This window comes from Haliotis rubra, unplaced genomic scaffold, assembly GCF_003918875.1.
Source record: "Haliotis rubra isolate DU_JTF1 unplaced genomic scaffold, ASM391887v1 Scf489, whole genome shotgun sequence".
Classification (NCBI taxonomy): Eukaryota; Metazoa; Mollusca; class Gastropoda; order Lepetellida; family Haliotidae; genus Haliotis; species Haliotis rubra.
The window spans coordinates 478,803-491,918 of record NW_025767178.1 but is presented as its reverse complement, the minus strand read 5'-3'; the positions used below and the strand labels follow the sequence as shown (position 1 = coordinate 491,918).

Here is a 13,116-nt window from a genome sequence, read left to right as displayed (position 1 = left end):
TAGCCAAGGGTTACTCTCTCAGAGTAGCTACAGCTATAACATCTGCGCATAGGACATCGACCTGTTCATTGTATGAAATTTGAACATTACTGTGGAATTAGGAGAATTAATTCTCCCACCACGGCATCACCTCAGGTTGTTGTGGAATTTCTACAGCATTTACAGGCTACGAAGAAACTCAAAGGTACTACATTGTCAACCTATTTGGCTGCCATTAATTCGGTTCTTGCCACAACTGCTGGAACCAAGGTGTCTACTACTCCCGAGCTCCAGTATCTGCTTCGTTCGTTCAGACTTGCTGACCAGTCTAGGATGTTCAGACCTCCTGCATGGGATTTGTCAGTTGTCCTTCGTCACTTGGTATCCAGTGAATATGAGCCACTACATGATAAGGAGTTTGAACAGATAACGTTCAAAACTTTCTTTCTAGTAGCATTAGCTACTGCGGCTCGTATTTCAGAGTTACATGCACTGGATGTGAATCGTGTGCGTTTTGAACGGAAACATCATGGCAGAGTTTTTCTGGGACTGCTTGGGACTTTGTTGCAAAGAACCAGTTACCAGGACAACCGGATAGAATGTTTACTATCCCACCGTTGTCAACCATTCTTGGGCCAGATGATGTTGAAGATTTGTCTCTCTGCCCTGTCAGAGCTTAACGGATCTTCCTAGCTGCCTCCCAAGAGTGCCCGCCGTCTTCATAAGAGGCTATTCATCCCGCTGTCTACTACATCCAAGGCTGAGGTCTTAGGGACAACTGTGTCCTTTTGGATGCGTGCTACCATACTGAGGGTGTACGCCTTTGCTGGATTGCCACCGCCAGCAGCATCCAATCCACACGAGACCCGGGCATTAGCATCTACGATGGCTTCACACAGCAACTGTTCCCTGATGGCCATCATGGAGGGTTGCTTTTGGCGCTCGGATACAGTGTTTTCCTCACATTATCTGAGGGACTTATCGGTCACTGACGTCCAGGGTCTGCACCATTTTGGACCCCTTGTCTTGGCCCAGCAGCTGTCGTCGGTCCATCAATGCAGATGAGTACAGTGCGCGTCTGTGCATTTTACTCTCGTGTACATACTGAATAAAATTCTGAATGTTATTTCTGATTTTTGTTCTCGATTCTTCTGGGATTAGAACTCTTCAGTCACTTTTATTGGGTTATTTCAATTAGTGTCTATACGAATCTACAGTGGTTAGTTCTCATATTAGAATATGTATTCTTCGTATTGTTGTATGTAGAAGTGTTCGACAATCTCGCTTGCAGACCTCTACTCCACAGAGCAATCACGTCAGTGTAGTGAGTCCTCCCCGATTTCCTTTGTGGATTTCGTAGCGTTCTAGCTCCTAAGTACCTTAGCACACCGTTGTGACCTAACTGTGGTAAGTAGTGGAAGTCATGTGGTGTTGTTTTGGTACTGAACGTTAAACTTGTGAGTTTTCCGATTCAGTTTCCTTTTCCCCTCTTTGTGATGGGGTCTGTGGGGCTGTCTCGAAGCTGATGCGGGCCCGATTACTAGTCGTAAGACTTTAATTACGGGGGTACTCTGATAAATCGTGACGAAGTGAGGTGACTCTAGTTCGGTTGCGGCGGAACACCACATTGCTTAGGAGCACCCACTCCTTGGGAGCGATTGTGCCTAGTAAGCCAAGGGGTTCAGGAGAACCCATCACTAGTATAGGTACTATACTAGTCGGATCCGGCCTCCCTTGTTCTTTGCTATCTACGGTTGTCATTAGCCTATACAGTGTATACAGTCAGTGCTTTTTGACTTAGGGTAATCTAAGCGACCCGCCGTCCAACTGTGGGATAAGTGCAAATCGTGAGATTGGATAAGTTTAAAAATTAGGAAATTTTAACTATAAATGGTATATTTATATACTTATCCTATCTCACCTGATGTATGACCGCCCAGCCTCCCCGCTACTCAGATTACGGTGGTTACAGTTAACTGTCATTGGCTCCAAGAAGAGAATGATCACTCTGTGGTAGTCACATGGGTAGATAGCAGAGCATGCTGCATGCTCAGCATGGGACCAGGGACCTGTCCTATAAGTATAAGGAGAGCAGCCTGGGGAACACGGGCGTATGGACAAGAGAGGCCTACAGGGAAAGTTCCAATTCGTTCCACTCAGCGTCGAAGCAAGAGAGAGAGATGCAAATCGTGAGATAGGATAAGTATATAAATAAACAATTTATAGTTAAAATTTCCAATATCGACACGTTTTATAAGCACTGGTCAAGTTGCCATTTACTTTTTCGTTAGATATTAAGATTTGTAATGAGTATGCGCTACTGTAAAAATGCAACAAAAATAAAAAATTATAAAAAAAATATGTTTAAATGACAGGTTATTTGCAATTTTAGGAGCAGTGTTGTATTGGTTCAGGGATGTGAATCTTATTTATATTTTCATGCATCTGTAACATAAAATGATGATACAACATGTTTCTTCGAGGTCAGCACATGCTTGTTACTAACTCCTGGGTATTATCCAAATTTGTGGATGTATTTGCATGTTTTGACTGTCAGGATTATGTAAAGAGTAGATATATTTTGCTTTAGATGGAAAAATCAGCAAGCAGCTCTTAAAGACACGCAGTGGAGAATTTGACGTTGAAAGCATACATTCACTCTTTCTTCGTGATGCAGGTGAGTAACACAAACGCTAGTGCAGTTTAGCTTTGTGTGCCAGATTTTAAAACAGGTTGACGAATATCAATGCTTGATAAAAGCTTAAATAATTTCCTTTTCACATTCTAGGAGATAACTTGCTACGTTTATCTGGTTGTAAATCAGCCAAAATACAGTGTCCTCTTCACACTCTATACAAATGACTGTATATCTCATTTATTCACCTGTTTGAATTTCAAATTTGCTGATGATGCCGCTTTGGTTTATTCGGGTTTATTTTGGGTTTATTTGTCAATCGGAGTATAGGAATAATCTCATTTAGTGCTTAACACTCAATGCGTTTATTGAAAGCATTCACACTTCCTTTCAGTTCGTTCTTCCCGCTGTTTTATCTTTGCTTATGTCACTTCTGGTTATGTTATTTTCCAAAGACATCATGTGTCTACTTCTGATTACGTCATCATTCATTTCATCCATTGATTTTTAGATTCACACAGTGAGTCTATCCTCTTTGTCTCCTGCAAAAGTTATATTTTCGTTTCCCTCCCACCCTTCCCTTGCCAGCCATCTCTTCCATCTTTCTGTTTCCAGATTGTACATTATTGGCAAAGGGCTTGTAATGTGTGTGTATATATGCCTATGTCAGTAAATGTTAGGGGTGGCCTGGATCTTTTGGGCTGCAATCATTAATACTTAGGCAATATTCAAACTTATGGCAGGACGGCTCTTCAGCCGGAATCTGTTTAACCCTTCTGCTTCTCAGCGGATAGGAATCTTTTGGCTTTGCCTTATTATTGTCTGCTTTTCAGCAGAAATGTGATTGCTCTATTTGCTGCGGGCAACATTGTTGCCCATTGCTGCTGCTGGCAACTGTAGTTGCCCATCCTAACATACTCATTATTTGTTAGGGCAGCCTCGTCTCTGACCTTGAACCCAATGTTCTCTTGTTAATTTATGCTTTCCTTCTCAAGGCATATATGTCTTCTTGCCGAAGGATGTGTTTCAATAATACTGATGTGATATTTTATGGTGCAAAGACAATTTCCTCTCCCTGAACATAAACAAAACAAAGGAAATGATAAATGACTTCCAAAGCAAAAAGGACAAATTGGAACCTGTTTGTACAAATATCTGGATACTATCAGTTTGATAATAAACTTTCATGGAAATCAAATTCACATCGTGTACATGGGAAAGGCACAACAAAGGCTTTTTTTCTGCGAAACTTGCGATCTTTTAATGGAGACACTACTGTCTTGAAATTATTCTACCAAACATTCATAAAAAGTATTTTAACTTTCTGCTTTCATGCATGGTATGCCAATCTTCCTCTTACACAGAAAAACAAAATTGACAAAATTGTAAACATATCCAACGAATTTTGCGGCTTCTCTTTCAAGTCAAGAGTTTAAAAAAAAGCACTGGCCAGAGCTCCAGCTAAGCTTCTGGCCATGTGGGTATGATACCCATACTTTTGAAACTAAGAGGGTATCTATACTTTAAGATACCCACCATCTTTTTAAAATCCGGTTATTCATTTCAAATAAGTATAAGAGGTGTGACATTTTGTTATTCAAAAATAAAATAAGACAAAATCCTCCTAACTATGCTAAATTATAGGTAATAGCTAATACAGCTTTATCCCATGCTCTTGTGCTGTAAGAAATAATAAGTGCTTTAGTCTACATCCATTTTGTTGGAAAACAAGATACCAAGATGGCTATTAGTGAAGGGTTATCAATGAAGGGTTAACAAACCATGATTGGTATTCTATCTGCGTTGCACATTTTAATTGCATTTAGAATTATTCAAGATTCTTTTAATCGTGAATATTTAGAGATGGAAAACTTATGTTCGATTGGCTTTAAGGGATACGATACGATGTCTTCCCTTTGTCACCTTCATCAAGTTTTCTGTACAGTTGTACATGTTGATACTGATATTTTAAACTGTCTACCAACAATGTTTGGGAAAGAAACATGTTTTTATGAATACCAGCTTCAGTTGTTGAATTGCTTGTTTCAAATGGGGTTGGGTGGGGTGGATGTTGTTGTTTTGATTTGAAACCTCAGTGACTGATTCTAGAAACTGAACAGTATTTTCTGGAAGTAAAAGGCAAATATTATGGATGACAACTTCTTCTATATTGTATGTCAGAACGTTTCTGGGCTATTTCTTGCCCCTTCGTCAGGTGAATAATAACAAGCAAGATACATCAACGAGTGTATAATACTAAATGTACAAGAAGCCAGTGTTGCATGTATATACAATAAAGTGGATAAGAAACGGGAGCTGAAAGAGTGAGATGTACAGATAATGGGCATTGTTTATACACGGGAAGAGTGTATACAAGTGATTAGCAGATGTGGGTAGAAGCCAGTAATGAGCTAATTGACTTCCCAGGCACTGGGGAGGTACGCTCCTTGATCCCTGTTGTAATTGTCTTATCATTAAAGACTCTAATAGCTTGCGCCAATCGTGGACATTAGTTTTTAATACGGTTGATTATTGCCAGTCAATGGAGTGAGTACAGTTTTTGCCGATGTGCTCTGAGAGAGCTGATTTTTGGTCCATATTTTGTACAGATGTTTTGTGCTCCTTCAGTCGTATGTCAAATGGGCGGGATGTTTCACCTTTGTATATGGAGCCACAATCGCATTGCAGTTTGTATATATCCCCTGGGCCTCCTTGGGGTCTAAGAAGTGGAAACTCGTCCATTGGATCTCAGGATGGTTTTCAGGGTCTTATCAGAGTGGAATGTTACGTCGATGCTGGTAGACTGATCTGGCCATGGTAGGGTATGTTGATTCTGATAGGAGAAGGTTCAGTTTTAGGAGGGGCAAGGAATAGCCCAGAAACACTGTGACATGCAATAAGGAAGAAGTTGTCATCCATAATATTTGCCTTTTACTTGAATACCAACTTCTAAATGCCTCTCAAGAACCTGTTTTCTGGAAAGCATGTATTTTGTGGAGAACATGTATTTGTTTCATATTCCATGTATTATGGAGTTTTTATTATGTAGGTGTGTGTGACCTCGGCTGCCTGGGTGAGTGTGTTAATGTGGAGAGACTGGACCTGTCCCACAACCACCTGACAGTACTCCACAAGTTAGCGGGACTTACCCAGCTCAACACCCTCAACCTGTCTGCCAACAGAATCACTACGCTGGGTTAGTACTCCAGCAGGCATGCTCACTTGGTCAGATGGCATATTTAGCTGAACTGAACCATTAATATGGTATAACTAGTTTAGGGACCATTCATAATTTATGGCTAAGGGGGTTGATAATGATTTTTATTGAGAAGTATGTACAATGTGAATAATTCCCCCTTAAATATATGTACAAAGTAAGTGAGCCCCCTGCATGTCATGTACAAAATCAATGACAATGTCAGATCGGCAAAAATGCTAGTCTGCTGACTGTGGGCAGTTTTTGCAGTGTTTCTTTATACATGTAGAATGGTAAAACTTTGGACCATCCATCTAACAGCATCTCAATGTTGCTTGAACCTATTTCTTTAGTTTCAATTTCTACCTGGGAGAGTCTGTTACACTCCTCTTGTAGCACCGGGCCAAGTTCAGTCAAAATGACTGGCAGCCTATAACATTGATGCACATGTCTCCCTATCATGACACTCCACCAGCGAGAAGTACCGTATTTGACATATTTAGGGCCTCGGGTGCTTATCTAATTAATACCCAAAGGGGCGTTTATCATGTATCGTCCCTTGAGTATTTATTGTAGAGATAATCTGTCGTCTTACAGCCAGGGAAAAAGCTTTACATCAGTACAATTCATTTCTACACAAAAGTGTCATTACTGAAAGTTTAACAACACGGTACAAATGTTGTCAGTATGAGAATCTGCATGCCACATATTTATGATGGGGCCACAGTTTAGTAAGGGAGCTCTAAATACGTAGAATAAGGTACCCTTGCTAGCTGACAGCATGCCACTGCACCCTGTGGAATCTATTCATTTATTTCTGAGGCCTGAGTATGTAGAAAACAAGTTCTCCATGAACAGTTAGTGCCACTCACTGTCAGTTCACCTCCCAATACACTGCAATACAATTTCTCTTCCAAAACGAGCCCAAATAGAAATTCTTGCACGGAGAGATTGTCATCAACACATGTCTTTGTTCAAATATTTGATATGAACATCTATAGTTCATGATCCCCTACTTTCTTGTTAAGAGTATATAAATGTATAGCCCATGACAGGAATTTCACTTTGGTAACAATGTTTATGGTGTGAAGGTTGAGTCATGATTCGTGTTACTCTAAATGAAACCTTCATGTTATGCCTCACTGCTTTCCTTCCACAGAAGGCCTGCAGTCTTTGGAGAAGCTTCACACTCTCAGTTTGTCAGGGAATCACATAGCCAGGTTAGTTCCAGCTTGTGACCTTGTGGCAATAGTTAAATCAAGTCTGAGGTATGTTCTTATAGTCATGGTGTTAGGTGTTTTCATTCCCAAAAGAGTTCACTGCAGGATTAGCACCTGCTTGAGGTTTGTCTGCATCCATTTTCAGTGCATACTTTACATAGGATTCTGTGTACAGTGGAAAGCAGGTAATGTCATTGTCATGTTTTGATACAAAGTTTTATGTTGTATTCTATGTTTGGTTTTGCTCTGTCCCTACCATTCATGACGTGTGTATGCCCTGAACCTTTATATGCTGGTATGCCTTGTAGTTATATGTATACCTTAAACTTCCATGTATTCCATAGACAGCAATGTATACTTTGGATTGTCCTCAACATTAATTTATTGAATTAAACTGGAATTAAACTCCATAGTTTTAAGACCTCAACAAGAACAGTTTTGATTTAGATGAAATGCTTTGGTTGTGAAAACAGGAAACACTTGAGTAATATTCGACACAGCTTCTACCTGTGTTGTTCAGGTATGTGGCAGTGGTCAGTAGTCAGTGGTGCATGTCAGGATGTCTGTTGTGGAGGGATTTGTGTGATTTCCTTTGCCTCTTCTTCTTCTTATTATTATTGGATATTTATATAGCGTACATATCCACGCACTAGTGCATGCTCAAGGCGCTGGTATTTTTTCCCTCGATCATTGGATGTCAATCTCAAGGGGCACATTTTATTATCAATCTCAGCTGGGGGAACACAAAACTCTTGCTGCCACAAGGCGCACCGAGATTTTGCGGCTTTCCCATCCTTACGAGGTTCCCATTCACAGTTGGGTGGACTGGGACACATAGTCCAAGTTTACTGCACTTTGCTGTACCCGCAACTAGGTGTTTGCACGTATTCATGTGGCCACCATCTGGTCATATACCAACGGATTCGTGGGTTCTTTTAAGTGCACAGGGTTGTATACTCTACACTTGGGCTTGTGACAACACTGAAAGAGTCTGCACACGAAGTTGACTCCAAGGTTTTTACACCTGGTCACAGGTGGGCTCGATCCCGGTACCTCATGCTCGCTGGATCACTAGCCTGGTGCCTTAGCCAGCTCGCCCACCACACACACCCTGCATTCAGTTTTGTATTACCCTTCAGAATGATGTTTGAGAAAGTTCAGGCTTGTTATCGAGGCTTGAAGCTTCCAGTGGAATACACATATCTTGCTGTATTAACGAATGTTAAGCAATATTCATGCTGTAGTTTTTTAAATTTGTATTATAATTTTAAACTTGTCCTATCTCAAGGTGTGCACTTCTCTCTCTTACTTCGACCATGGGCTGGAAACATAATGTAGGCTAAGTTGAATCAAATCTTCTGGCTATCTCCCAACCGATCACTCCCCACTGTTCCCATTCCTGGACATGGCAATCATCCCTGTAAAACGTGCAAAGTTTCCAGGACAGTCACATGACATCCCACTACCGTCATTCTCTTTGCTGTCGTCCACTAGTGTGGACGTGTGTTAGGTTCTGTCTGCCTTTCGTCTTGTTTCTCATTATGGGAAGAATAATTGTTCTACTAGGAAGAGGAAATATTGTGACAGATGTAGAAGTAACGTTTCTGCTGCGGATCCTCATACTTTATGCATGGATTGCATCAGTTGGTGCGACTGGTCTCGTCATTGCTCTTACTGTGCTAACTTGGATGATGATGTGTTTACAGCTTATCATAGAGTTGGTAGTAGGCGAGTTGCAGACAGGGATTTAGGAGACCTCTCATCATCGAAACAATCTAAGCGGGATCCTCCTTATAAGTCAGCTCGGCATTCTTCACCCTTCACCCTCTCCGGAGGATGATTTTTTGGACGCCCCAGTGGACTCATACCTCAGTGCAAAATCTCTGACGTTTATTCTGTTCTCCGACCTCTAGTCCAGTGATGAGACATGCTGATTCTCCCACTAGACTGGTGGTGCTACATACTTCATCGTCTCAGTCACGTCCTACGGCTCCTGTGACGATTTCTCAATCCACCGGAATGGCGATCCCTCCAACTCAAGCAATGGTTTCCAGTTCAACGATTCCCCTCTACGACTCCGTTTATTATGACGCATCAACCCAGCTCCATTCTGCCATTTGATTCAATGCTTCAGCATGGTGCACATTTGCAGTTTGGTTCGGCGCTTCCGACTAGTGCGCCGCTTCCATTCAGTGGGATACTTCAGTCCAATGCACCGATCCTGTCTTGGTCAAGAGTTCATACCAGTGCACCGCTCTCATTCAGTTCGTCGCTCCCATTCGGTTCGACACTTCAGACCAGTGCGCTGCTTTCGGTTGGATCAACGCTTCAGACCAGTGCACTGCTCCCGTTCAGTTCGACGCTTCAGACCAGTGCCCCGCTTTTGATTGGATCAACTCTTCAGACCAGTGCACCACTTCAGACCAGTGAGCCGCTTTCGATTGGATCAACGCTTCAGACCAGTGCACCATTCCCATTTCAGTTCGGCATGTCAGCCCAGTTCTGCACTCCCGTTAGGTTCAGCGCTCACGCTCAGTTCGGTGCTCCCACTTAGTTCAACAATCTCGGCAATCCCTACCAGTCTGGTCATCCAGCCTATGACTTCTATCCTAATTCATCACTAACCATTGTTGGCAACTTACCCTCGGAGTACTGAGTGTACACTGATTTACATTCACCGCACCACTTATCGTCTCGGCCACTGCGTTTCAGCCTTTGAACTTGACGTTAGGTTCAGTGAACCTGTCTGCTTTGGCGATCCCATTCTGATTCATCTCCACCTATTCGTCGCAGGCTACTTCTAGAGCGCTGCAGTCAAACCTAAGTGTGTCTTGAATTTATTTCCAAGATACATGGCAACAGCTTTGAAGCAAGTATGGCAGCTAGATGCGTTTTAAGTCCTACCGCCGAGTTGGCCAATCTCACCAGTCAATGTTTGACGATTCCCCTTCTCCTTCCTCCACGGGGAGACCCCTTCATTGTATCTACACACAGCTGGGGCTACTAATAACCCGATTATAATTACAGCTGATGAGCGATACGTTCAGCGAATCTACCCCTAAGTATTGACACCAGCTCTACAGACCTCTACTAATAGGGTGAGGTGAGGTTGATATTTCTACGGCTGGCTTTTAACCAACATTATGATACACATCACTCTGTTTCTGCTTTGCCAAGGCATCGTGAGATCTACACACCTACACTTTCTACATTTCGCCACCAGCTCTTGTAGATTCTCTACTTATGATATTAGAGCTGTTCTCAACTTCATATGTACGCTCTCAGTCTACCATCTTTGCATCCAATATCATGGGGGTCAGCCTAACTATGCACCGGTGGCGTCATACAGGGAGTTGACTGGAGGTACACCATTAGTTCTTCAGAAATCGATAGATGACTATGCTGGTTACTATACAGTTTCACTGTATTATCACATGAGAGTTTCAACTACATATTCGACAGAATGCAATGACTGCGCACCGGATTTATACCATCCACAGGGAATTACTGCATTCTGTGAATTATCAAAGTGAGGCGTGGGCCAGGCAGCGTTATAGCAAGACAGCTCGGCCAGACTGACTTCTATACAGTTTTCCACAGTATATCACATGGAGTATTTTTGTGTGTGGAGTTTCAACAACATATTCGACTGTATGTCTGTGTACCGCATCTACAGGGGACTACTACATTCTGCGAAACAACGAATAGCAGTGAAGCGCGAGACAGGCAGCGTTATAACGAGACAGCGAGACAGTGATTTTGTTTTAGTGCATTCATTTACCAGTACATTCAGCGGTTGCTCACCGAATCAACTCATCCCTCCTTTAGTAATTATTGTTAAACGGCCAGATTTGCGGTGTTTACTATAGTCCGTTTGGCTCAAAAGCGGACCGATGAATTGCAGTCTAACTCGAAAACTTATAAACATATAATACTCAATGAAACGCTGATCATAATCAAAACATCAGACCAACTCAGTGATTTTTTTGCCGAATATATGTCCAAATAATAAAAAAGTTGTTTAACAAACTATCATTAAAATATTGACACAGTTCACTATTTGTTACGAGGGAGGATTGCAGAGAAAGGGACAGCCAGGTGTAGGAGAAGCACGAGCACAAGTGCCGACAAAGTTATTGAGTCATTTACCTGTGCTGTGCTGTCTCCATCATTTCTTGCACACCTGGTTGTTCCTCTCTTTGCACTCCCCCCTCGTAACATATAGTGAACTGTGTAAATATTTTAATGATAGTTTGTTAAACAACTTTTTTATTATTTGGCAAAAAAATCACTGAGTTGGTCTGATGTTTTGATTATGATCAGCGTTTCATTGAGTATTATATTTTAATTAGTTTTCAAGTTAGATTGCAATTCATCGGTCCGCTTTTGAGCCAAACGGACTAAAATGTCAGCCCTAGTTTTTCCGTCAAGAGTTTTACCTTGACTACGGACGATTCAGAGTTTTTTCCGGCCGTTTCTAAGGATCGCTGATCACCAAGTGCCGATCCTTCTACCTTCAACGATTCTTCACCCTGCGGCATGGGTGACTCGTCGAATCAAATGTCTGCGGTGGAGTTTACTTGACACATACTGCCTCTTCGTAGACACATCAGTTCAAGGATTGGGAAGTTCATCTTCACGATTTACCAGTAACAGGACTGTGGTCATGCGACGTATTGACCCTCCACGTCAACGATCTGGCGATCAAGGCAGTTATCCCAGCTATAACACTTTGGCCGACTTTCTCATATGATCAAGTACCATTGGTGGTGTGGTACATCTATCATCCGGGTTCTACATCTAGCTACTTCACCAGTTAGGATGGCCGTTATAACCGTTCCTCTGACCTTATATCAGGATCGGCGATGCCCATACTACCTTCAATGCTCCATCCCCATCTACGATGGTGGCTGGTAGAACCAATCTTTTGCGGAGTGGTCTCTTTGAGGCCGTTCGCTCCCTCTCATCACCTCTATGTGGACGCTTCTCTACAAGGGTAGGGAGATCACCTTCAGGATCTTCAAGTGGCAGGGTTGTGGTCTTCCGCAGACCAGTCCTGTCACATCAACGAACTAGAGTCCAGGGCGGTTATATTGGCAATAGCCCATTGGGCTCAACTTCTATGATCAACCAGTCTACTTGTACAATCGGACAATGCCACTGTGGTGTGGTACATCAACCAGATGGGGTCCACAGGATCACCGCACCTACTTCACTGGGTTCAGCAGTTCTTCCATCTCATGGACTCACTGGATATCACAGTCAGAGTTGATCACTAGGGCTGCGCAATATAACCGGTTTACCGGTATTTAACGGTTCAGACATGAAAACGATACGTATTGCCATACGCTGATCACAAAACCGGTATTTTTACTTGCATTTGGAAAACTTCGTAACACTCGGAAATGTTCTGATATGTCCTTGTTTCATTTGTGCCAAATATTATTCACATTTTTATTTTATCATGATTAAAAGTTGTTTTTATTAAAGCTTAATCAAGCCTAGTGATTTTGTCGTGTTTTTGCTCTATAAATCAAGAATTAACTCGATTATAAGTCGTTTTTTGTTTTAAAATACTTCATGCAATATAGTGCAATACATATCGAAATACATGCTTTCGCATCGCAATATATCGCAATATGAAAATTCTCTGCAATACCCATCCCTATTGATCACATACCAGGGTTTAAAGCATCATTGCCGATTCACTGTCCGGATCAGCCGGACCATCCCCGACTGAGTGGAAGCTACATCCTCAGATATTCAAGGCTCATGAGCTCAGCGGTGGACCTGTTTGCAACCAGACTGAACCCTCAGCTACCCAGGTTTGTGTTCCCGGTTCCCGGATCCGTTAGCATAGGAACACCATGGCGTTAGCAATACCCTAGGAGGGCCTTAACACGTATGCATTCCCAACACCGGCATTACTTCCACGAGTTCTACTCAAACTCCAATCGACATTGGCTTTTACACTGCCTTTTGTCGCGCCTTATTGACCGCCCAGAAGTATCGCTTCCCGACAGCGCTGACGTACTGATCCACAGCTACATTGGTCACCACAGAGGCTCCATCTACAGGTCGGCACA

At 42.3% G+C, this 13,116-nt stretch overlaps 1 protein-coding gene across 4 annotated transcripts in view; it reads left to right on the top strand.

Moving 5' to 3' along the window:
- Nucleotides 1-13,116, top strand: part of LOC124291264 (leucine-rich repeat-containing protein 61-like) — a 40,876-nt gene that overhangs the window by 8,188 nt on the left and 19,572 nt on the right. For 3 of the 4 annotated variants that reach the window (XR_006902180.1, XM_046728206.1, XM_046728204.1), the window contains exons 2-4: nt 2,570-2,656; nt 5,664-5,810; nt 6,970-7,030. Coding sequence is in view for 3 of the 4 variants with exons in the window: in XM_046728206.1 (XP_046584162.1) it covers nt 2,570-2,656; nt 5,664-5,810; nt 6,970-7,030 (295 nt within the window). In the remaining variant the exon portion in view is untranslated. The remainder of the gene's footprint in view (nt 1-2,569; nt 2,657-5,663; nt 5,811-6,969; nt 7,031-13,116) is intronic. The other variant, XM_046728205.1, reaches the window with a different exon arrangement.